This window comes from Grampus griseus, assembly GCF_964374135.1.
Source record: "Grampus griseus genome assembly, chromosome: 2".
Taxonomy (NCBI): Eukaryota; Metazoa; Chordata; class Mammalia; order Artiodactyla; family Delphinidae; genus Grampus; species Grampus griseus.
In genome coordinates, this window is record NC_139018.1 from 59,896,002 (window position 1) to 59,920,119 (window position 24,118).

Below are 24,118 nucleotides of genomic sequence, written 5' to 3' on the forward strand. Positions count from 1 at the left end.
TTTGTTTTATTAAATAGTCAAACAAAATTTAGTAACCAAAACACATTTTCAATAAAATTTTATATGTGTATATGTGAATAAACAATGAAACAGCACCAACGACCTCTGTACAATTTCGTCATACAGTTTCTGTGCAGGATGCTTCACCAATAAATCATTCGATTTGTTTTAAAAGCATGTGATTACAGAAAACTATTTAAACTGTTCAGCAAAAACTGGGTAACATCTTTCAAAGATACCTCAGATACTCATACCAACACAATCTATCTTCTGAATATCAACTTGAGTTGCACAGGTTAAGATGAAGATGCTTCACATAGTGCTGAAGATGTGATGCAATCTGTACTTGAACTGGCATTGCACTTCCTCAGACTTGGGCTGCCTTCATTACAAATATCTTCTATCCCTGAGAGATCAGCTATTATCAGGATGGCTCATCAGCTAAGTCACGTTGGTCAAAGTACCTGGTGAAAAAAAGAATTTACACAGCAAAGGAAATGGTAAGCAAAACAAAAAACCTATGGACTGGGAGAAAATATTTGCAAATGATACGACCAACAAGGGTTTAATTTCCAAAACATATGAACAGCTCATACAAGTCAATAACAAAAAAACAAACAACCCAATCAAAAAATGAGCAGAAAACCTATATAGACATTTCTCCAAAGAATACATACTGATGGCCAAGACACATGAAGAGATGCTCAACATTGTTAATTATTAGAGAAATGCAAATCACAACTACAATGTGGTATCACCTCACACCGATCAGAATAACCATCATCAAAAAAGTCTACAAATAACAAATGCTGGAGAGGGTGTGGAGAAAAGGGAACCCTCCTTCAGTGTTGGTGGGAATGTAAATTGGAGCAGCCACTACGGAAAACAGTATGGAGGTTTCTTAAAAAACTAAAAATAGAATTACCATATGATCTAGCAATCCTGCTCCTGGGCACATATCCAGAGAAAACTCTAATTTGAAAAGATACACATACCCCAGTGTTCATAGCAGCACTATTTACAATAACCAACACATGGAAGCAAGCTAAATGTCCATCAACAGATGAATGGATAAAGAAGATGTCGTGTACACACACACACACACACACACACACACACACACACAAATGGAATATTAGCCATAAAAAAGAATGAAATATTGCCATTCGCAGCAACATGGATGTACCTAGAGATCATCATACTAGGTGAAGTCAGACAGAGAAAGACAAATACCATATTATATCACTTATATGTGGAATCTAAAAAATGATACAGGGCTTCCCTGGTGGCGCAGTGGTTAAGAATCCATCTGCCAATGCAGGGGACACGGGTTTGAGCCCTGGTCCGGGAAGATCCCACATGACGCAGAGCAACTAAGCCCATGCGCCACAGCTACTGAGCCTGTGCTCTAGAGCCCATGAGCCACAACTACTGAAGCCCATGCACCTACAGCCCGTGCTCTGCAACAAGAGAAGCCACTGCAATGAGAAGCCTGCGCACCGCAACGAAGAGTAGTCCCCGCTCGCCGCAACTAGAGAAAAGCCCGTGCACAGCAATGAAGACCCAACGCAGCCAAAAATAATTAATTAATTAATTAATTATAAAAATAAAAAAATGATACAAATGAACTTATTTACGAAACAGAAACAGACTCACAAATATAGAAAACAAACATAGCTACCAAAGAGGAAAGGCGGGGGAGAATAAACTAGGAGTTTGGGATTAGCAGATACCAACTACTATATACAAAATAGATAAACAAAGTCCTACCGTATAGCACTGTGAACTATATTCAATATCCTGTAATAAACTATAGGGGAAAAAATCTGAAGAAGAATATATATATGGATAACTGAATCATGCTGTTGTACACCAGAAACTAACACAACATTGTAAATCAACTATACTCCAATTAAAAAAAATTTAATGTATACTTAAAAATATTAACTGCAGCACTACTTGTAATAGCAAAAGATCACAAACAACCCAAATATTCATCAATAAATGGACTGACTGAATGAACTACGATACATCTACACAGTGGAAGACTATGAGGCTTTTATAAAAAAAAAAAAATGAGGGAAATATCTGCACTGCTACCATGTGATTTCCAGGATCTATTAAGTGAAGAAACAAGGTACAGAATGGAATGCTTAGTATGTTATGTTTTGTAAGCATGTGCAGAAATGCAGATATATTTATATATATTTGCTTATATTTTTTCAAAGAACAGTGAATGGAAGGATAAATCAAAAATTAACAATAAAATGGATAACTACAAAAGGGAGAAAAGACGCTACAGAGGATAAAGGTGGATTCTAAAATGCTCCAAAATGTACCTTGAATTATTATTTTAACTTTGGAACAATGTAAATATTTTATGAAATTATAAAAGATTAAATAAAAACAGAAAATGACCAAATGAACCTTCTCCTATACTAGGTTGGTGGCATAACCACACAGAGGAGAATAATTTCAAGTGATCTTAAACATGATGTTCTGATATCCCTAGTGAGACATACCAGTGACAAAGAGAACTGCAAAGAATTTTTTAAATGTACAGAGTGAAGTCAGAAAAACAAATATCATATATTGATGCATATATGTGGAATCTGAAAAAATTGGTATAGATGATCTTATTTACAAAGCAGAAATAGAGACACAGACGGAGAGAACAAACGTATGGATACCAAGGGGGAAAGTGGGGTGGGATGAACTGGGAGATTGGGATTCATATATATACACTATTGATACTATGTATAAAATAGATAACTAATGAGAACCTACTGTATAGCACAGGGGACTCTACTCAGTGCTCTGTGGTGACCTAAATGGAAAGGAAATCCAAAAAAAGAGGGGATATATATATATATATATATATATATATATATATATATATATATATATATATACATACATACATATAGCCGATTCACTTTGCTGTACAATAGAAACTAACACAACATTGTAAAGCAACCAAGAAAAAAAGAATTCTTAAACTGATTTCAATAGTTTTATTATCAGTAATATTGTTAGTATTATTCTGAAACTATTATGTGAATATTACAGGATAAAGCCAAAAATTATGTTAATATTATTAGAAACCAGAATTTTGAGCACAGAAGAACAGAAATAAAACATTAAATAAAAATCAAGTAGTCGGGCTTCCCTGGTGGTGCAGTGGTTCAGAGTCCGCCTGCCAACACTGAGAGGCCTGCGTACCGCAAAAAAAAAAAATCAAGTAGTCTTAACTTAGAACTGAAATATTAATTTGAACTCATGATTTTATTTTTCTCTTTCTAAAAACTACATAACTTCCTAGCTCTGTTCAGTGAAAAGGTCTAAATGCAATGACCAAACGAATAACAACTAGCTTCCCTAATGTCCAAATTGTGGACTCTAGACACCATTTTCTACTTTAAAACAGGAAACAGCACTCCCAGGAGAAAAGAAAAGACTGATTCCAGATCTGGAGCCAAGTGTCCAAGATACATCTGAGTCATTTTGGCATACTAGAAAGGAAGAAAGCCGTAAAATAAAAAAGACCACTAAGGTTATATAACAAAAGCATAGGAATTGATCTGAGGGGCTCCCACTGTCCAAAGATGGAAAAATTTGAGCATCAAAAAGAATATTGACTGCAATATCCCTTTACCTGAATGCGATGGTCAACTTTATCACCACTAAAAGTGGGACAACTAGACATTATATGCTTCCTGATGTGACACGATAGCACACATACAGTCTTGTCAAACAAACAAACATACACATTACATATAATCAAGCCTCTAGACCTACCTACCAGTATGGAGGATAGATGAACCATTAAATACCATCATGAAGTTAGCTGTCAAAACGAAAATGTGGGAAATTTTACAAGTCAAAGGACCTGGTTTCTTCAACAAGAAAATGGGAAGAAAAACCCAAGAGGTTGATGGGGATACTTAAGAGACATATTAGACAAATGTAATGAGTGCATCGCACTTGGATCCTGATTTGAACAATTCGAATGTAAAAAGACATTCCTGGGACAATTAGGGAACATGAAACATGAACTGGACATCAGACGATACTATGGAGTTATTCTGAAATTTATTAGTTATTCAATAAATTTGTGATACAAATACTACAGTCATGTGTTTTAAAAGCCCTTATCAGTTAGATACACTAAAACAGGAGAAATGACATGTCCGAGATTTGTTTAAAATACAATCACAAAACAGTTGAAGCTGGGTTATGGATTTATCTTGGGGGTTTATTCTACAACATTTTTATGGTTTAAACAACTCCATAATAAGAAGCTTTAAAAAATAATTACCATTGGTAAAACAATTAAGGCAGCTACCAGTTACTGGATCCTTTTTGAATGGGATCCCACTCATGTAACGAGGTATTTCTATGAATTAGCAGTTCTTGCCTTAAAGATACCCAAACAAACAAAACCAACAATAAAAAACCCTCTTGGGTTTTCTGTCATAACAATGACAGATACTTACATTGAAGCTGTTACTGCAAAGAGTCGAGGCCTATGTTATCTTTTTTCCAAGCTTGCTATAACCTTCTATAAGTTTTCCTAAGTGAAGTCTATAGAACTGTCCTAGAACTTTGTCCTAGAACTTTCCTGTCCTAGAACTTTTTTCCATTTTTACCTAACTTTCTGAGGGAAAAAAAAAAAAAATCATGACCCAATACACTTGGACATTTCTTCTCTCATAATTGCATATTATAAAATATCAGTCAGATGATATATTTAAGTTTCTGGTTCCATTAAGTACTAGCTTACTGAACCATCAATTATCAATACTTAATCTTTATGAACTGGTGTCCTCATCTGTAAAGGAAAAAAAACCCTGAGTTGTTTTAAGAATTAGAGATACAGTATATTTGCGCCTAGGGCAACACTGTATCCTCTCATTTAATCCTTACTAAATGAGAGTAAGTATTTACTAAGTATAATAGTAAATTATACCTACCTCAGGTGAGGTAGGTATTAATTTTGTTTGTGATCAGCATAGTTAAGGGCTTAGTTCTGGAGTTTGGATCTTAGCTCTGCCATTTACTAGTTCTGTGATGGTAAGAAAGTAATTTAACCTCCCTCTGTCATGGTTTCCTCATCTGTAAACTGATAATAGTACCTACCTTCTAAGGATTAAATGAGTTCCTATTTTGAAGCACTAAGAAAAATGCCTGGCACAAATTGCCAAGTAAGTGTTATTTATCATCATTAGCATAATTACTGTAGATAAAGAAATTACATGCTGAATGTGTGTACACTCTAAAAAAAGTATCTTGTCTGGGGCAGGGAAAAATGAACACAGGATTACTTACCCTCCCAATATTAAAAATACTATAAAGCTTTGAAAAGTTATTGGCATTGGAATAAAAACACTGACAAATGAAGAAAAATATAAAGTCCAGAAAGAGACCTAAAATAAATATGTGTGTGTATATATACACACACACACACAAGAATTTAGAATATGAAGACATTTTCAAATAAATTCCAGGTGAAATTTTAATGTAAGCAATAAAATCAAATGTATACTAAATAAAAACATGCCCTGACTGAAAATGAACAAAGGACAGTAGCAATTAAAAAAAACTGCAATCAAACATATTCTACCCTTACTGATAATCATACAAAAGCAAATAAAAATAATTTGTATCTTTTTATTATCAGAATGGAAATATTTATATCAACTGAAAACGCCCAGTGCTGAATAGGAAACGGGCACTCTCATTGACACCTAGTGGGAACAGAGTGGTATGATCTTTCTGGAAGGCAAACTGGCAATAAATATATCAGTTTTAGAAGTACATGCAAGCCCTTGGGACTTCCCTGGTGGCACAGTGGTTAAAAATCTGCCTGCCAATGCAGGGCACACGGGTTCGAGCTCTGGTCTTGGAGGATCCCACATGCGGTGGAGCAACTAGGCCCATGTGCCACAACTACTGAGCCTGCGCTCTAGAGCCTGCAAGCGACAACAACTGAGCCCGTGTGCCACAACTACTGAAGCCCGTGCGCCTAGAGCCCACGCTCCACAACAAAGAGTAGCCCCCTCCTTGCCGCAAATAGAGAAAGCCCTTGTGCAGCAATGACAACCCAACACAGCCAAAAATAAATAAATAAATAAAAATTAAAAAAAAAAAAAAAGAAGTACATGCAAGCCCTTTAACTTATTTCTAGGAATTTATCCTTTGGAAAATATAGAGCTGTATGTACAAGGATCTTCAATGCAGCATTATTTATAGAAAAAAACTAGAAATAAAGGGAATTGTGATAACACAATACTGTTTCCTTATACCTCTACTTCCTCATTGTAAAATGGAAACAATACTCTCTACCACCATTAATAATGCTATCATAAAGCAAGAAGCCAAGGATTACTTACCTGCTAACCAAGCAGATTAACAAATTCAAAGCAGGAACCCTCTCATCATCTTTGCTGTCCTAAAAAAAAGAAAGAGAAAAAGTTTAAAATGTAGTCTGTTATCCCTTAATATTTTTGAAACAAGTTTCAAGATGGAAAACATGAGCATTTTATTACAGGATAGAAATAATCACAGGGAAATAGAAAATGTCAAAGAAAAAGGAGAAACTATAGAGTTAATGATTCCTTGGGAAACATCTAAGATCATCCTTTAAAGAAAGGTCCTGAATAGGTCCCGAAAAGAAATAAGAGTTGAGGTCTCTAAGGAGGATAACTTGGGAGAGATCTTCTTCCTGGTTCCAAGTAAAGGAGCAAAAAAACCCTGTGTCCTAACTGGGCACGAAGGGAAAAAAATTATATAAAAATACTTCAAAGAAAATATTCCAGATCAGAGTTCTCAATTACAATGGAAGTAGTTCGTGAACTATACATTTTATAAAGTTCACTTTAAATATCTGTTAAAATGACAGACCTAAGACACATGGAAGATAGTCTTACAGAGTATGAAATTTATTTTTATACATTTCAAGGAATAGGCACAATAACTCACAGAGTAATGTTATAACAGACATGTCATACATTATTCAAACTTGGGACACACTTCAATGATGTCAGAATATTCAATTCCTTTATGTGCCAAGAACTTAACAATATGAACAAGACATACTTCCTGCTGATAGCACAGAAGAGGAAATATCCATATCAGCTTTAATTAAAGGAAAAATGTGTTAAGTGTCATAAAAAAGATACAAAGCATACTGGAAAAACAGATCACTGAAGAGATTATTTTTAATTGTGAGGATTAGGGAAAGTATCACAGAAAGTGACAGGATATGAGCCAGACTGTGAAAAGTAAATGGTATATAGATGCAGATTAGAAGAGAGTGAAAAGGCACTTCTGGAGAGGGAATAAAGTCTAGGAACACAGCTTATGGAATATTTAATGAGTGACAAGTACATTTTGCTCAGAGTACAGGCTATATGTTAGTTTGTGCCATATCATGGATATTTAATGAAAATATTTTGGAGTAGTCAATGAAGAACAAGTATACATTTTGTGGAGGAGTAAAGAGGAATAAAAAAAATCAAAAGTGAACTTAGTCTGGCATCAAATTAGTTTATATTGTAATGCTGCAGGTATGAGTTAGAGGAAGGGTCTGATTGGAGAAATTCAAAACAATTATTATGCCAGACTGTTAGTTGACCACTCTGGCTTCTTGACTCCCCTTATTATTTAGCAAATGAATCTCATTTTTAGCTGGGCACACTGTCACCCAACTAAAGTAAGCATTTCCCATAGTTCCTTATGGCCATGTGACTAAATTCTGGCCAATGAGCTATTTTGGCCAGATGTGTTTGTAGAACCTCTGGGAAGGCTCTTTGGAAGGGATGACCTTTTGCTCTTCTTTCCAGCTTCCTATAGTGAAATAAAATGGCTGAAGCTCCAGCAGCCATCCTGGATTATGAGGTGAGCTTGAGGATGGAAGCCACATGTGGCAGAACTCAAAGGCCTGGGTCGCTGCCACCTCAGATCTAACCTGCCTACCTTCAGACTCCCTTTGTCTGAGAAAAGCACTTACATTTTATTTAAGCTACTGTTATTTTGGACTCTTCTATTATGTAACTAAATCTAATCCTGACTAATCAAATATTCCATGTTTTCCTGTTTCATTGAAATCGTTCTTTACCACCACATAAATCGGTGAGTGCTTCTGATTTGAAATATTAAGTTTGAACTTACCACTAAAAGCCTCACTTCAGAGCACCTTCTTGCAAGCTGCCGAATCAGTGAATGAGCCTCCGGTAATAAAGGTTTTTCAAGACAAGCCAATAAAGCATAAAGCCATCTTCCCTATATAGAATTTTAAAAAGTAATAAGTAAGCAAACTGCACCATAAATTTAACTTATAATCACTGAATTGTACCTCAGAAAGGTCATATCAAATTATGTTTCCACCAGCAGTATATATGACTGAGTTTATTCTGAGCAACACATCACTTTAGGGGAAACCTGAAGAATATTAGAACAAAGTTTAAATAGCAATTTGTGTAACACACTAAGTTAGCTCCTCAAGCAACCCTAAATCAGTAAGACTTTTTCTTAAACAAAAAGATTCACATCTGGGGGTGGGTGGGATAAATTGGAAGATTGGGATTGACATATATATATATATATACTATTGATACTATGTATAAAACAGATAATGAGAACCTACTGTATAGCACAGGGAACTCTACTCAATGCTCTCTGGTGACGTAAATGGGAAGGAAATCCAAAAAACTAACACAATATTGTAAAGCAACGATACTCCAATAAAAATTAATAATAAAAAAAAATAACATTAAAAAAAAAGATTCACATCCAGGTTTCTTTTATAAAGAGTGAGTGGGACTCTCTTCTACACGAAAAAAGCTGGTATACATTTAAACTTGACTTAAACTTTCTGGGATAAATTTACAATATAAAGCTGGCATTCAGGTATTCAAATGGCCTCTACACTTAGAAGGTGCTTAAATCTCTACTGATTGTCTAAGATGTATCTATACTGAAAGATTCCTTTTCTCAAAGTCAGTGAGCACACTGTGACAATACTAAAAAATAAAAGCAAAACTAAATAGCTGAAAACCTTCTTTAATAACATCACACTTAGTTGGCAAAATAAGGTAGTATTTCTCAAAAAATATTAGACAAGTAATCCCAAGAAATAATTAAAAGGTCCCTTTTTCTTTTTGCTAGTTTATGATAAGCAAACTTCCTGTGACACAAGGTTTTTTTTTAAACATTGGTATTCTCAGTACTAGAGTTCTAATGGTATGGTTACTTAGAGGAATTGAACACTGTTGAGGTAAAAGACAGGTTACTCAAAATAAAACTCAAAGGATTAATCAGGTTAAAATTTAGTATATCAGCTATCACTGGTTCAGAAACACTTTAATGGTTCCTTTGGCAAATATAGCCACACTGTTCGGTAATACATTTTCATTAAATCAACAGGAAAAGCCAAAATTATCACCTCTTGAGTGGGTAATCTTTAAAAGCTAAAAAAAAAGTTCCAAAAATCTTACAATAGAGTTAAAAAAATAAAGACTAAAGGAAGAGAAGGAAAATACGTCAGATAAATAATACTGCTAAAAGGTTGCCGCTATCAGACAGGAAGAACTGATATAGAATTTAAAGCTCAATATCTAGATTCCAATGAAAAAGTAGCCTAAGAATATGAACCAAGTTATCTATTGAAGATGTAGCTAATATATAAACCCATGGAAAAAGTTTTCCGTCACTGATAACGAAAGAAACATAAATTATATTTACTTTGAAGTACTACTATATATTTACTAAATTTGAAAAACCAAAACAAATTATAAAGTGATAGCTTGAACCATATGGAATTGTTGAAAATCAAATGTTTTTAACCTACAAAAAGGGCAATATCATAAGGTTCAACTTAAAGTAGGGTTGTAGGGAAGAGAAATTTAAGAATCCATTGCTGATGTCATTATATACGGGTTCAATTCTTCTGTAAAGCAAGCAGGATGTAACAAAAGCTTACAAAACCTTGATCCAATAATTCTATTCTAGAAATATCCTGAGAAATAATAAAAAAGAAAATCAGTACAAATGTTTATAATTTAGTCATGATTGTAAAATATAAGGAAGAATCCAAATGGTCAATAATGAGAATCAAAGTAAACCACGGACATTTAGACAACGGCAATTATGTGAATTACATTATCATATAGAAATATATATGTGAAATGTGAGCTAAAAAACCAGAATATATACATTAGTAACAACTATGTAAAAGACATGTCTGACCACTCAATCGAAACAGTGATTTAAGCATGGATTTTTTTCCCCTTCAAAATTACATGTTATATGGTAGAGATTTAAAAGAATGAAAATATAAAAATAAAAAATGAAAATCCAGTGATAAAGAATATAATCATTACACTTATGGAAGAGACTTATCTAAGCCACCTGGCTGAATAGCAGCCTGGGAAACTTATACACTGTACTGTAATGTTGCTTTATCTGTCTCTCCCAGCAGACTATAAGCTTCTAGAGGGCAAAGATTATATCATCTATTTTGACAGGAAGTTTTGGAGCCTCAGATACACTCTTTTGCAAATATCCTCAATTGTGAAAAATATTTGTTTTTTAAATTATAACTCCAAAGGATAATAAAATTTCTTATTAGAGGATTAAGTGGGTAATTCATTTATATAATGTCTACCAAATTTACCCAATTTTGAAGGTGAAAAGTAAGCTGTGAGTGTAAAGCAATAAAATAGAGGGGTAATACAGCACAGTTGTTGAGAGTATAGCCTGACTGCCAGGGCATGAGTCTCAGTTCTGCCAGTTATAATCGGTGTGACCTCAAGCAAGTTACTGAATTCCCATGTGCTCCAGTTTCCTCATCTGTAAAATGGAAATAACAGCTCATAGGTTATCAAAGGATTCAAGGAGTTATTATATATAAAATCCTTAGAACAATGCCTGGCACATATATTTGCCATTACTGGTATTTCTGATATGCTTTTGTGAACTGGATTTCAAAGCCATTTTAGAAAATGCATTTCAAAGTTCTTTAGGTCAGTGCTATTTGAAATGGGGTCTGCAGACTGGCCAGTCTGTTTGTTACTGATTTGTGACAAGATAAGCAGCTTCTCCCAGGATATAAATCAACTATTTAGTTGACTTTTTTCCCCCAATGCAAGACTATCTCAATGAATGAAGTAGTATGTTGATTTACATTCTAGTGTAATTTCCTTATTTTACTGCAAACAACCATTGCTTGCATTACACATATAGTTGTATATATATGACATATATATAAATAATGTAAAGCCATATCTTATATATAAGTATATAAATTTTGTCTGCATTATGAAAAGAAAAAGATGCAGTACTACCAATTCTGGAGTAAAGTCTCTTTCTCCAAACCAATTACTCAGATATTCCAAGACGCTAGTTACTGTTGCCTAAAAAGGAGGGCGGGGGGAAGAGATGAAAGAATAGCATTAGTAATACAACACTAACAAGTTCAACCTGAGTTTCATTAAGTTCAGTTAGAAAGCAACTCTTATGTTTAAAATGGCCTCATTCTTTAGGCTTCCAGAGAAACCTGTGACTCTATTTAGTAATTTGATTAGATGGCACACTCAGTGAGAAGAGGCTTTGTAGACAAATATTCTTATATACTTTCAATTATCAATACCTTGGTTTAAATCCTAGGATTTAGTTTGTAACTACTAATTTAGTTCGGAACTACTTAAAAAAAAAATTCCACATACTCTTAAAAAAAAAAACCTTTGCATAAATACCTTCAGCTTATTTTCATTAAAGCAGAGTACAACTCTAAAGACAAAGTTAGCTAGAGAAAGATCAGTTTTAAGCTATATAGATAGAATTATCAAACTGTTGAAAATATTCATGGGCTTATGCAAATATAGATGGACACTTACAAAAATCACTCTCAACAAATTTAGTATAACTACTACAGTACCTTAGTGTAAATGATCAAGTAAGTAAAACTGTCAGCCAGTATATGATTTACAACAGAGTATGACTTATCTTCCAAGGGTACCCAATGCTATGTGAATGCAAAACAATCAAAGTTTTTATTTGCTCTTTAAATGGATAACAGAGTTCCTAGTTCTGAAAGACTGAAGAACCAAAATCCATATTTCTCCCCTTTTGATCCAAGAAATTCAAATTTCATTCTTAATGAAGTGTGTAGGACATCTGCAACTAGAAATAGCAATCTAACCTTAGTATTTATTTCAAATCCCAGAATCTAAGACTTATAACTGAAATGTATACATGTGAATAGTTTAGCACCATGATCAAGAGCATGAGTTCTGAAATTAGATCAACCTGGGATTGAATTCTAGTGTTGCCATTAAAACTTGCTGAAAAACCAACTGCAAGTAACTTAATCTCCAATTTTGTTTCCTCCTCTATTTAAAAAAGGATATTAATAATAATTTCCCATATAGGGTTGTAGTGAGGATTAAATAAGAACTGTTAAAGAGTTTAGGACAGGGTCTTGCATACTGTATATATTCAGTAAATGTATTCAAATACCTTAACAAACATTGCAAACAAAAGAATGCATAAATTCTTATTAGATTTTACCTGATTCATTCTGCTAACAATACTAAGCAAGGGAGGAAAACCAATCTGAAAGAAAAATGAGACTGAAATTTACTAAATGGTATTATGGAGGCAGGGGGTACATTTTTTTCAAACTGGTGAATTTCTCAACACACTGTTTTTTAAAAACAAAAAATAGATAAAAGTAAATTCTTTCATTGTCCATTACAATAAAACATTCCATGAACTATTATGTTGGTAATGCCCAAGAAAATAATGTCTTGATATTTGAATATGTAAATTTTAAAATAATGATTTTAGTAATTAGGATGTTAAAGCATGAAATTGAAAAAATGATACTATGATATTAATATGTTGTACACACTTTTAAAATCTTTAGCTAAAGCTAACATTTTCAGGAATTAAGGGCACTTGAATGACTTCTTTCAAACCTAATCTGCTTCAATTAAAAAGTACTTTGGAGTTTAATGTTGGGAGCCTTGATTATGAAAACAGTACTGACCTGTGAGAAACTTAAGAGGACATGCATTAAACTCTTGTGTCCTTAAATGGTTCTTTCATGTGGTATATATTTCACTTGTATGTATTTTGTAATAACAAACTAAATAAATATATATTAATTCTTTGTAAAATTGAAACATTTTGAAATGTACATATGTTAAGGATATTATACAAAAGAACATATGTTGTATAAGAAATAGTGTTAAATTAGCTCCCTCAGAGATCTGAATCTGTTTACACTCCCACCACCATGTGTAAGAGGGCTCGTTTTCCCAGCCCTTGTTAACACAGTGTGTCAAACTTTCTTTACCAGTATGTTATCTGAAAAATGCCAGCTCAGTGGAGTTACAAGCAATATTTTTATTATAAGTGAGTTTGGGAATCTTCTCATATAAGAACAATTTGTATTTCCTTCTTGTGAGATGTCTCTTTATATCCATTGCCTTTTTTTTTTTTAACTGGGGTCTTGGTCTTTTTTAGTGATTTTTGGAGGTTTTACATTTGCAGGATAAACTAATTTTAAATGGGAAAAACACAATGTAGCACCACATAGAAAACAATAAATACCTACTCAACAGAACAGAACAACATAGTATAGGGAGTTACCAGTAATGCAGATGTGTGCAGTGGGTTCCATAAGAACATCTGCAAACTTGAGGGCAGGTGAATCCTGAAGGACAAGAAGCAGCTGGCCACATAATTTATGATTAAAATAAAGCCATGTGAAATTTAAATATACCCTCAGCATTTTACCTCCAGAATATGCAATTTACTAAGCATTTTAAAATACCTAATTGTGTCATATGTTTTCCTTTGTTTCCCTGACTACTCATAACTCATTGTTTGACCCACGTCTAATCATTAAAAAAAAGAATCCTAACTCACAAAATTATTAAACAGCTAAAACATGCATTGTTTTAGAAACTAGGCTGCCAATTTTTAAGTCAAAAATACAATAAACTGAGAGAAAATACTGGCAAATATTTTCTGCAGAGAGCCAGAAAGTAAGTATTTTAGGCTTTGTAGGGTACACACTGTCTCAGTCACATATTATTTATTTATTTATTTTTAACAACCTTTTAAAAACATAAAAACCATTATGTTTTTATGTTTAGCTCATGACTATACAAAAAAAATCTGCAGACTCGATTTGCCCCAGGTTGTAGTTTGCTGAGTCTTTATACTAAATCATGAACCAAAATTATGACCTTTTTCTGTTTGTTTAGCCACATTATCACCTACTTGTACATAATCGATTCCAGGACTTTCACTTGCAGCTGGTCCAACAGCCCCTTCAGCATATAACCTCTCACCCAGACAAAATTTTTTCCAGCCTTCTTCATCTTCAGATTTTGGCTAAAAGAAAAGAAAAAAGAACTTACTTACTCCTATGTATATATTTTTTATACTGAGTAGTGAAAAAAGAAGTGAGGATTCCTCCATATTCCCACCACCTCAACGCAAAGATATAGTGCCTGTTATGGAGTGAACCGTGTGCCCCCAAAATCTGTATGTTGAAGCCCTAACCTCCAGAATGGGATTATTAGGAGACTGGGCCTTTATAGCAGAGATTAAGTTAAAATGAGGTGGTTAGGGTGGGTCCGAAGCCAATCTGGCCAGCATCCCTGTAAGAAGACGAAGTCTGGACACAGAGACATCAGGGATGGGCGTGCATACAGAAGACCACGTGAGGGCACAGCAAGGAGACGGCCACCTGCAAGCCAAAGAGAGAGGCCTTGAGAGAGACCCACTGACACCTTGATCTTAGACTTCTAGCCCACAAAGCAGTGAGAAAATAAATTACTGTTTGTTAAGCCACCCAGTCTGTGGTGTTTTGTTATGGCAGCCCTAGCAAACCAATACAGCACCCAAGTGGTCACACCATAGATGGGACATGTTTAGTTTGGATCATACTTTAATGAACACTGACAAGCAAGAATGTGTTCAAAGGAGGGTGATAAAGATGGAAATTGGTATGGAAAAAAAAATACACTAAGAATGCTTATAAGAATGAAGGATGTTCATCCCATGGAAGGAGACATGATTACATACCCCACATACTGAAAGGGCTGTCCAGTTAAAGAAGGAGTAGATTTATTCTACATTGTCAGATGAAAAAAAGTAGGACCATTCAGTTCAATATGGCTATCTTAACAGAACAATTAAAAATTCTTTTTCCTAAAAAATTTATTTATTTATTTATTTAAGTATAGTTAATTTACAATATTGTGTTAGTGTCAGGTGTACAGCAAAGTGATTCAGTTAACAGAACAATAGGTTTATCTGGGCACATCACCTTGCAAATTATTTTACATATATGTGCAGTTTCTCCCCCACCCCGAGGATAAACCGCTTTCATTAGATTCTCAGAATGAATATGAGACCCCTAAAACATAAAAACCCATTGTCCTGGAACAATTCATCTTTTCCCATTACTCCACTGGTCAGAGACTGTTTCTGCTTCAGGTAGCATTGAAAATCCTAATTATTAAATGTTGTGGGTGCTTAATAAATGATTGGATCAATTGATCAATCAATGTTCATATTTACATAGTTGCTATCAGAGCATGCTTTAAAAATTCATTTTATTATTTACATAATGTTTACATCTGCCATGATGAACATATGTTATTGCTGTGTAATAGTCTACTGTTTTGATGGATGATCTGCATTTATTGAATCAATTATGTTCAGTCATTTCTTTCTTGACAAAATTATTTTGTCATAATGTTACTAATGAGCTTCTTTTTGCATTAGTAAGTATGTACCCAAAAGTCCTTAGACTGAGCAAGAAAAAATATTATCTACCTACCTACTGCCTTCTCTCTCTTCTTACTAGGAGGCCTCACAGCACAGTGAAAGGCTTTAGAGTCAGACAAAGTTCAGTCTGAATCTCAGTTATACCTTTTATGAGTTAAATGATCTTGGGCAAGTGATGTTAGTGTCTACCACACTTTTCCTAGAGCAGAGCTTCCAACTGGTATACAGAAGCATATAGAGAGGTTACACTGAATCTCTTAGCTTTCAGCTGGTAGTTTAGGCTATGGGAGCAGCCTCCTCCATTTATCCCAATGTGTCATCGCGTAAAAGATGTCAGGAAGCACTGCCTAGAAGAAGCTTCTAAAATCTGAAATCTATGAACCACCTGAAACTGTGAGCAAAATTGTATGCATAGGTACATTTTTTCCCTCTGAAAATAAATACCTTTCATTTGATTCTCAGGAAAACTATAAGACTCCCTAAAAGGTTAAAAGGACTGTCCTGGGGCTTCCCTGGTGGTGCAGTGGTTCAGAGTCCACCTGCCGATGCAGGGGACACGGGTTCGTGCCCCGGTCTGGGAAGATCCCACATGCCGCAGAGCGGCTGGGCCCGTGAGCCATGGCCGCTGGGCCTGCGCGTCTGGAGCCTGTGCTCCGCAACGGGAGAGGCCACAACAATGAGAGGCCCGCGTAACACACACACACACACACAAAAGGATTGTCCTGGAACAATGTATCCACCTCTTCCCCAACACCCTTTTTTATCCAGTAGTCCACATATAGGATATTTACTAAAAAGCTTAAAATTATATCTAGGATGATAAAGTAAGAAATACTACTTTCCAGTAAGCATGACCAGCTTTACTAAAATGTCACTCACTGATACTGGCACCATTACCTCATGAGGAAAATCCAATAAGCCTTTATTCAATCTTTTTGTAAATACTGAAAATGCATTCAATTTCCTAAAAAGCAAATGTCTAGAAGAACCTTTAAAAACTTGTAAAGACCAATCCAAAGTCTCTCAAGATGCAGCTTAAAACTGTCATAAAAATAACTTGCATTACTGACTCTATCCTTTTCAGGCTATTAAGATAATGCAACTGTTACTATGATAGATGGGAGAGAATGAAAATAACATGGATTAAACAAGTGAATCTTTAAGAACTGGAAGTAAATATGGACTATATTAGTTATACACTGTACAATCTAAACAGAGAAACTTACATACCATGGTCACATTACTATCCAACTGCTGTGATTTCCAGTGACTTCTATGTCTGTTCACACTCTAAAGGAAGATAAGGTAGACAAATGATCTTCAAAGAATGGATAACTCAAAAGAAAGCAATTGCTGCACAACATTCTAACAATTCTAAAACTTGGAAAATATGTTCAACTGTATTATGTCTAATGATTATAATAATTTGGTAATTTATTCATGAATATTCTTATCTTTATACACTAGAAACCCCGATTTTTCCAACTACAGTCTAAGAACAGAAGTAAGTCCGAGGGAGGGAGGGGTTTAATTTGATTAAATGATTAAAGTACACCTACCTGCCGAACAGTTGAAAACTGTGCCACTTGCTGCTGTTGCCACTGAAGAGTGGGGGAATATCCTTCAGGAGCAGGTTGGCATCCTGAAAGCTAGAGATCAGTTCATAAATGTTAGAATCAATGTTAGTTTTATAACTAGAATCTCATACCTCTGCAAAGTAAAAGCAGAATCAAGATGAAAAGTGAATAATAAAGCAAATAAGACGATACAAGAAAGACAGTATTTTTTGCAGATGTAAAAAAGGAGGCAACTCACTTTACTATTTATGTCTGAGTTTAAAACATTAGGAAAAGACTCTTATATAGTCACTTTAGTAAAAGCAATCTGGAATGGTTTATAGTTGGAGTTTCTAAGAAATCCACATGACATGAGACTCGAAGATATAATCTAGTCCTACCTTTCTACTGAATATAATAGCAAAACAGTTTGAAACAAAGAGAGATATAAACCAAATAAAGAATTTTGGTATGAGCAGAAAGTACTCAAATAATTTCAGATGCTTGACTTTATAAGGGCTACTTCTACCTTCCAAAACAGCACAGAGGTCACAACTGATCACATACTGCCTTGAAATAAAACTTAATGTGGTCACTTTTTAAAAGCCAGGTATACAAGATATCATCTTCCATCAACTAAAAACTTCTGAAAAGGAATCATATGAAACGTTACAGTGTCTGAATTTAAATCTCCTGATTATAAACATCAGATAAAGGAATTACTTAGAACATAAAAGAAAAAGGAATTATCACAATTTAAAAACTGCTGCTCTCCTACCTTTGGTTAAATAGCACCTCCTAAAACAGACCTTCTGTGGCTACTCTATCTAAAGTAGTTCTCCCAGTTACTTATTGGTCATTATATGTTACTTTTTTTCACAACAATGGTCACAGTATGTAATTAATTTTTTTTTTTTTTTACTGTCTTCCTCAGGAGAATGTAAACTCTACAAGGGTAGGGACATTTTCTGTCTCATCCTCTGTTGTATTCCTAGTGCCTGGCACAATATTGTTGTTTAGTAAAATATGTGTTGGATAAATAAATGAATGAAAAGGTTCATAGTGGGCAAGTAGGTAGAAAAGTGTGATATTTGGGTTTCTGTTTTTAAAAAACAAAACCCAGTCCAATCCAAAACATGCAAACTACACTAAAGATCAGCCTGATAATAATTATGAACTGGAAAAAGGTACCTTAAAAATAAAGGATAGCATAAGTAACCTATTGAAAGACTCCTTTAGGATTGGATCATGTTCCTGAAGTATTATGAGCAAATCTCCACGAATGCCAGGGTTACTAAAAGCCTCTCTGGAGGCAGTAAATGCCAGCTGTCCGTTTGGGGGGAAAAGTACAACTTAGTACGGAGTAGTCAAATCTTACCTACATCGTAACTGATACTGTCTGACACTGTAGGAGAGCCTTGGTCTTTTAATTTGTGGGAGGGAAAAAAAATCCTCTGACGGGTAATAAAACTCACAGAAACATTCACACTTTGCTTCCTTTTCAACTTCTTTGGGTCAATTTGAGCTACCACAACATCTGGACAGTGAGCTGCTTCGATCCTACAAATAAGAAATAAGTACAAAAACGTGATTACTATTGCTCATGTATAGTAAAGCAAGCGATCCACTTCTATGGTTCATTATAAAATCAGAAAAAAAGTTCAGAATTGCAATCGAGGTACTAAACAATGTATTTCTGAAATTATGTTGACTGAAAGCAAAATTTCTTATGTGGAAGAAATCTAAGAGCACCTATATTGTCACAAGTAATCAGGTTTAACAAAATTAAGCTCATAGAAACTCGCTCACGCAAAGATGTAATCAAGGAATGTTGTTCCGACAGTGGATGGGGGACGGGAACAGAGGTGGGGCTTTATCACACTTAAGGGTCGAGCGGGGCACTGGGCGCTGTGCCCAAGGGCGGAAGGACAACCAGCCCACCCGCACAGGGTCAAATCACTCACTGGACCCGCCTTAGGTATTCTTGGGGAGTTCTCGGAGGTACGTTGGGATCAAAACTGTCTGTCAAGTCGCAGGGCTCCACTGGCAACAGCCGGGGCATCAACTCTTCCACTGCAGACTCCGCCGGTACCCACGCCATAGTTTTCAAGGCGGTCTGTCCCACCCAGCGCATGCGCCAGGTCTGGGTCACAGCGCAGGCGCACATGTTATCACCTTTGGCGCGGAGTTGAGCAAAAGGCTGGGCTTGGGGGCGTAACTGCGCATGAGCGAACCTGCTGATTGTGGTAAGGTTAAGGCTCCGGTGGAGTAATGAAGACTGCGAGGCTGGTTCCTAGTAAAAGTAGTTCGGAAGTTTTTCTGGGTATTACGCTCTATACTCTTCTAAGACTGAGGGTTATTAACTTTTATGCATCCCTAGTAGTGAGGGAACTTTAAATGTTTTTTAAATTAACGACCAGGTTACTGTGATTATCATTTATTGAGCTCTAAATTCTTAAACCGCTGGTAGATGCATCACATGCATTTCCTCATTTAAGTTTTACAACCTTTTGACGTACGTGGTATTATCCAGGTTTTGTAGGGGAGGAAATCGGCCGAAAGAGGGGTTAAGTACTACAATCGTAACTTTCTCCGAAAAAGGAAAACCAATTCCAACCCAGATTTATCTGACGCCAAATGAATGTAAAATTAATTTCCCAGAGGAATTTCTTGTGCTTGGCTGCGCCAAAGATCACTTTATATTTATCTGAAGTGAATATTACTACTAGAGTAGCCATCACTTTTTCAGAAATATCTCTTTCTTTAGATAATGCAAAGAATAAAGTTAATGCCAACACCTAGAAGTTATCATTATTAATCTTAGGGCCAATCTTGTGAGGGGGTACTTTATTTCCATTTTGCAGGTGAGGAAACAAGGCAGAAATGGATTAAGTTAACTTGTGCTGGGTCACAAATTGCAAGAAACAATCAAAGTACTATATCTGTTTTTCTAAACAAGCTGTGAGTGAATACAATTGACTTGTTTTTTAAGGTTTGTTTGTTTTTCAGGCTTTTTTTCTTCTTTTTCTTAAAGCACTGTCTTTAGCTTGCAAGCAACTATTTCAAAACCAGAATGTAACTTTCTAAATTGGAGACAAACTAAGGACAGTCCTTAGGTTAAGAGCTAAGCTAAAGTGCTTATGAATGGTAACTAAACAATTGGGAGTCTTGGAAAGAAACTGTTTGGCTGCAGTCAAACTAGAAAATTATTTGGTTAAAAATTTTACTGATTTTGGGAGAAACAAACTTATAAGAAATATGGAGAAATGCTCCTGTCATCAAACGTTTTGGTAATGATCAAGAACAAATTAGAAAAAGTAAACAGTGTGTCATTTCTGGACTTTCCTACAAATATATATATATATATACAAATATACACATATATACAAATATATATATATATTTGAAACTAGCTTATTAGCAAGAAATATGGAGAAATACTGTCACCAAACGTTTTGGTAATGATTAAGAACAAATGGAACAAATTAGAAAAAGTAAACTGTGTCATTTCTGGATTTTCCTACAAATACATTTTTTTTAAACTAGCTTATTAGCAATTTATCCCCAGTTTTCTGGAGAAAAGAACCTAGTAGACCAACCACAAGGGAACAATTCTTAATACTGGACTCCATGTATAAGTGCGTGGCAGAACTACACAGGGATGAAGGGAACAGGGGGAGGAATAGCAGAATGGAACAAAGGTTGTCCTGGGAAATATTAAGAAAATTTTTTTTCAAAAGAAAATGTGAGTTATAAAGTACATCAGTGATTCTGAAATGGTGCTAAAAATTTAAATACACAGGAATAAATTCATTCAAGAGAGAGGAAAGTAAAAATTTATAAGGGTTACTTTCTACTCTTTAAAACTAATCTGACTTAAAAGAATTAAGGAATGAACATTGGAACACATTTTAAATATGGTTATAAATTGGAAATTGCACTAAGTATTTTTGAATGTTTCAGTGAGATATGGGACAGTTGAGAAGAAACTATTTGGTTGATGAAGTTATTCTGAAAAAAACTTAATTTTTAGAAAGCTGAACTTCTAAAACTATAATAACCATTTCATTTAGCCTCTTTCTAGGAAGAACTATTCCTAAGATACCAAACTACTTCCGGTGCCCTGTTTTCAAAGATTTCCAGTCACTTCTCAGTTTACAGTGGAAAGACTTTTCTGTTTCAGTGTTTCTCACATTGGTGGTTGGCTGTAGGAGTAGTATGAAGGTTATGAGAACAGAGCTCAATGGCTGTTTATTGATGATGATGGCATCTGCTAAATCAAAATTACAGAGCTAAATGCAAAATTTGTCCCTGTATTTTATATCCCTTTAAGCAGCTCAGTTATTTTCAAATGTTAGTGTATATAAGAATTATCTGGAAGAAATTATTTAAAATACAGACTCCTGTGTCCTATAACTCTCTTTCTCCAGAGTTTGAGTCTGTTTATTGGTTGTAGGACTCTGAAACTGAGATTTTTAAGAAGAATTCCAAGTGAGAAACATAACTTAGCCCATCCATTTAATCTTTTCCCTCCCTATTCTTTAAGATTTACTACCCTAGAATTTCTCCTACATTACCATACTTTGTCAGTTCTTTTCTCCTTGGCTACAGTTTAAAATTTAACTTGCCTCTTTATGCCATTGAACTTTAATAAATTCAGTCATCCAATTAATGTTTATCAGTTTTCTATTATGTGTCAGGCACTGTGGTAAGCATTGGGCTTTATTAGGTGATCTGGGGACAGTGAAGCTTTGCTGTCAAGAAATGGGGATAATTCTGAGGAGTCCAGCTCCTGGTTAAAAACCTATGTGTGATTTTTTTTTTAGGCCTGACTATACGCCAGTTACAAAGCCTTTACCTGGCAGGCTCCGCAGGGAAACCTGCCCTCTCCACACCAGACTTGATGCTCCCATTCAATGCATTGCAGTCTCTGAAGGGAATTGCAGTCAACAACAGCCCTCCCTAGCCAGGCATTCTAATGCACTGCTGCATTCCTAGCTCAGGTGTTTCCACTTGGAGGTCTCCTTCATGGGAAACTTCACCTCTGAGTCAGTACTCAGTAGTTTTCCACTCCTAAGGCTGCCCCCATCCCCACCCCCAGTTCCATAAATCTGCAGGAGTCTTTTGTTTGGGACCCCCTCAAGAGTGAGATGACCCTCAACCAGTCATGCCATTCCATGGGGGTAATGGAACTGGGGGAGTCTGTGCTTTCACCAGGTTTAGAGTCTTGCTTATGCAATCACAGTAAGTGATTACGGGCTTCACTTTTGCATTCATTTTGGCTCATTGTTGCTTTGATTGGCTTCTCTGACACCTGGGAGCTGAGTTCTCTCCTCAGCTCATCTGAACACTTGACAAATTCTGTGATTAGGTATTTTAATCACTCTTATCTAGAAAGTAGAAGAAAGAAGGGAAGCTAATGGTGTAATTGGTAAAGAAGCAGCAGTCACTCATATTAGCCAGGTTAGGGAGGTATTCGGTCATTTTGTGGTTTGGACAATCTTCTTGAATTTGTCAGACTTCAGAGACACGATTACAGAGTAGTCTTGTTTTGGTCATGATCCTTCAGGGTTCCTGAGTGTTCTTGTCTGATGTTGGTGTGCTGTGATATGGTTTAGATTCAACAAAAGAATAGTGTGGCCTGGCTGTGAGTGCCCGGGCAGCTCCTAACAACAGCTGGGGCCAACTGATAGAGGCAGGCCAATTTCAGGCTCTCAGAAGATGCTTTTTTCTTTCTTAGGGCTATATGGGGCCAAATGTTTTATATAGATTATCACATTCAATCCTCACAATGTGTTGTTATTCTAAGTGGTAAGTATGATTGTTATCTTTATTTTCAGATGAAGAAACTGGCTCAGAAAATGTTACATACCATGCCCAGGTCATACAAGTAGGAAGTAGATGGAGCTGAGATTCTATCTTGGGTGGTCAGACTTATGAACCATTGCTCTAAAACTTACTATGCTCCACAAGATACAGCTCAGCACAAATGAGAGGCTTTATGACCCACTGGTTGTAGATTAGAGAGAGGCAATTAAGTTAGACGCAAGGGGATCCTGGTCTTGGGTCACACCCTCTGGGCATGAGCAGAGTCAGTCTCTTTATCTCTGTCTGAGAATGCTGTTCTTAGGCTTTGGAGTCCAGATCCAACAAAGCTCACTGATGGCAGAAAATTAAGGTGAAGTCTAGTTTAGTTATGGAACACAAAACCCAAAACTTTACTCCTCTTTTAAAGTAAAAATACAAATCTAGCTCCTTTCTTTTATTTTTATTTATTTTTTTAATAGAAATCCATTTTTAAATTTATTTATTTTATTTATTTATTTTTTTGGCTGTGTTGGGTCTTCGTTGCTGCGCGTGGGCTTCCTCTAGTTGTGTCGAGCGGGTACTACTCTTCGTTGCAGTGCGCGGGCACGGGCTCCAGGCACGTGGGCTCAGTAGTTGTGGCTCATGGGCTCTAGAGCGCAAGCTCAGTAGTTGTGGCACACGGACTTAGTTGCTCCACGGCATGTGGGATCTTCCCAGAGCAGGGCTTGAACCAGTGTCCCCTGCATTGGCAGGCGGATTCTTTTTTTAGGCTCAGCGGCCATGGTTCACGGGCCCAGCCGCTCCGCGGCATGTGGGATCTTCCCGGACCGGGGCACGAACCCGTGTCCCCTGCATTGGCAGGAGGACTCTCAACTACTGCGCCACAAGGGAAGCCCGGCAGGCGGATTCTTAATCACTGCACCACCAGGGAAGTCCCTTCTGCC

At 35.8% G+C, this 24,118-nt stretch overlaps 1 protein-coding gene across 2 annotated transcripts; it reads right to left on the reverse strand.

Annotated features, from left to right (window-relative positions):
* Positions 1 to 9: 9 nt before the first annotated feature.
* On the reverse strand, positions 10 to 19,500 carry GEMIN2 (gem nuclear organelle associated protein 2; the record flags this gene model as incomplete). 2 transcript variants are annotated; one of them, XM_082649303.1, is made up of 10 exons in its annotated part: positions 10 to 464; positions 6,393 to 6,451; positions 8,173 to 8,283; positions 11,346 to 11,414; positions 12,571 to 12,615; positions 14,293 to 14,406; positions 17,041 to 17,100; positions 17,370 to 17,459; positions 18,842 to 18,926; positions 19,331 to 19,500. In XM_082649303.1, the coding sequence occupies 10 exons, from the start codon at positions 19,498 to 19,500 to the stop codon at positions 425 to 427; spliced, it is 843 nt and encodes a 280-aa protein (XP_082505429.1). In that variant the 3' UTR covers positions 10 to 424. The 2 variants fall into 2 exon arrangements, with proteins under 2 accessions (XP_082505429.1, XP_082505428.1); XM_082649302.1 differs by having other exon boundaries at positions 19,340 to 19,479.
* Positions 19,501 to 24,118: the final 4,618 nt, after the last annotated feature.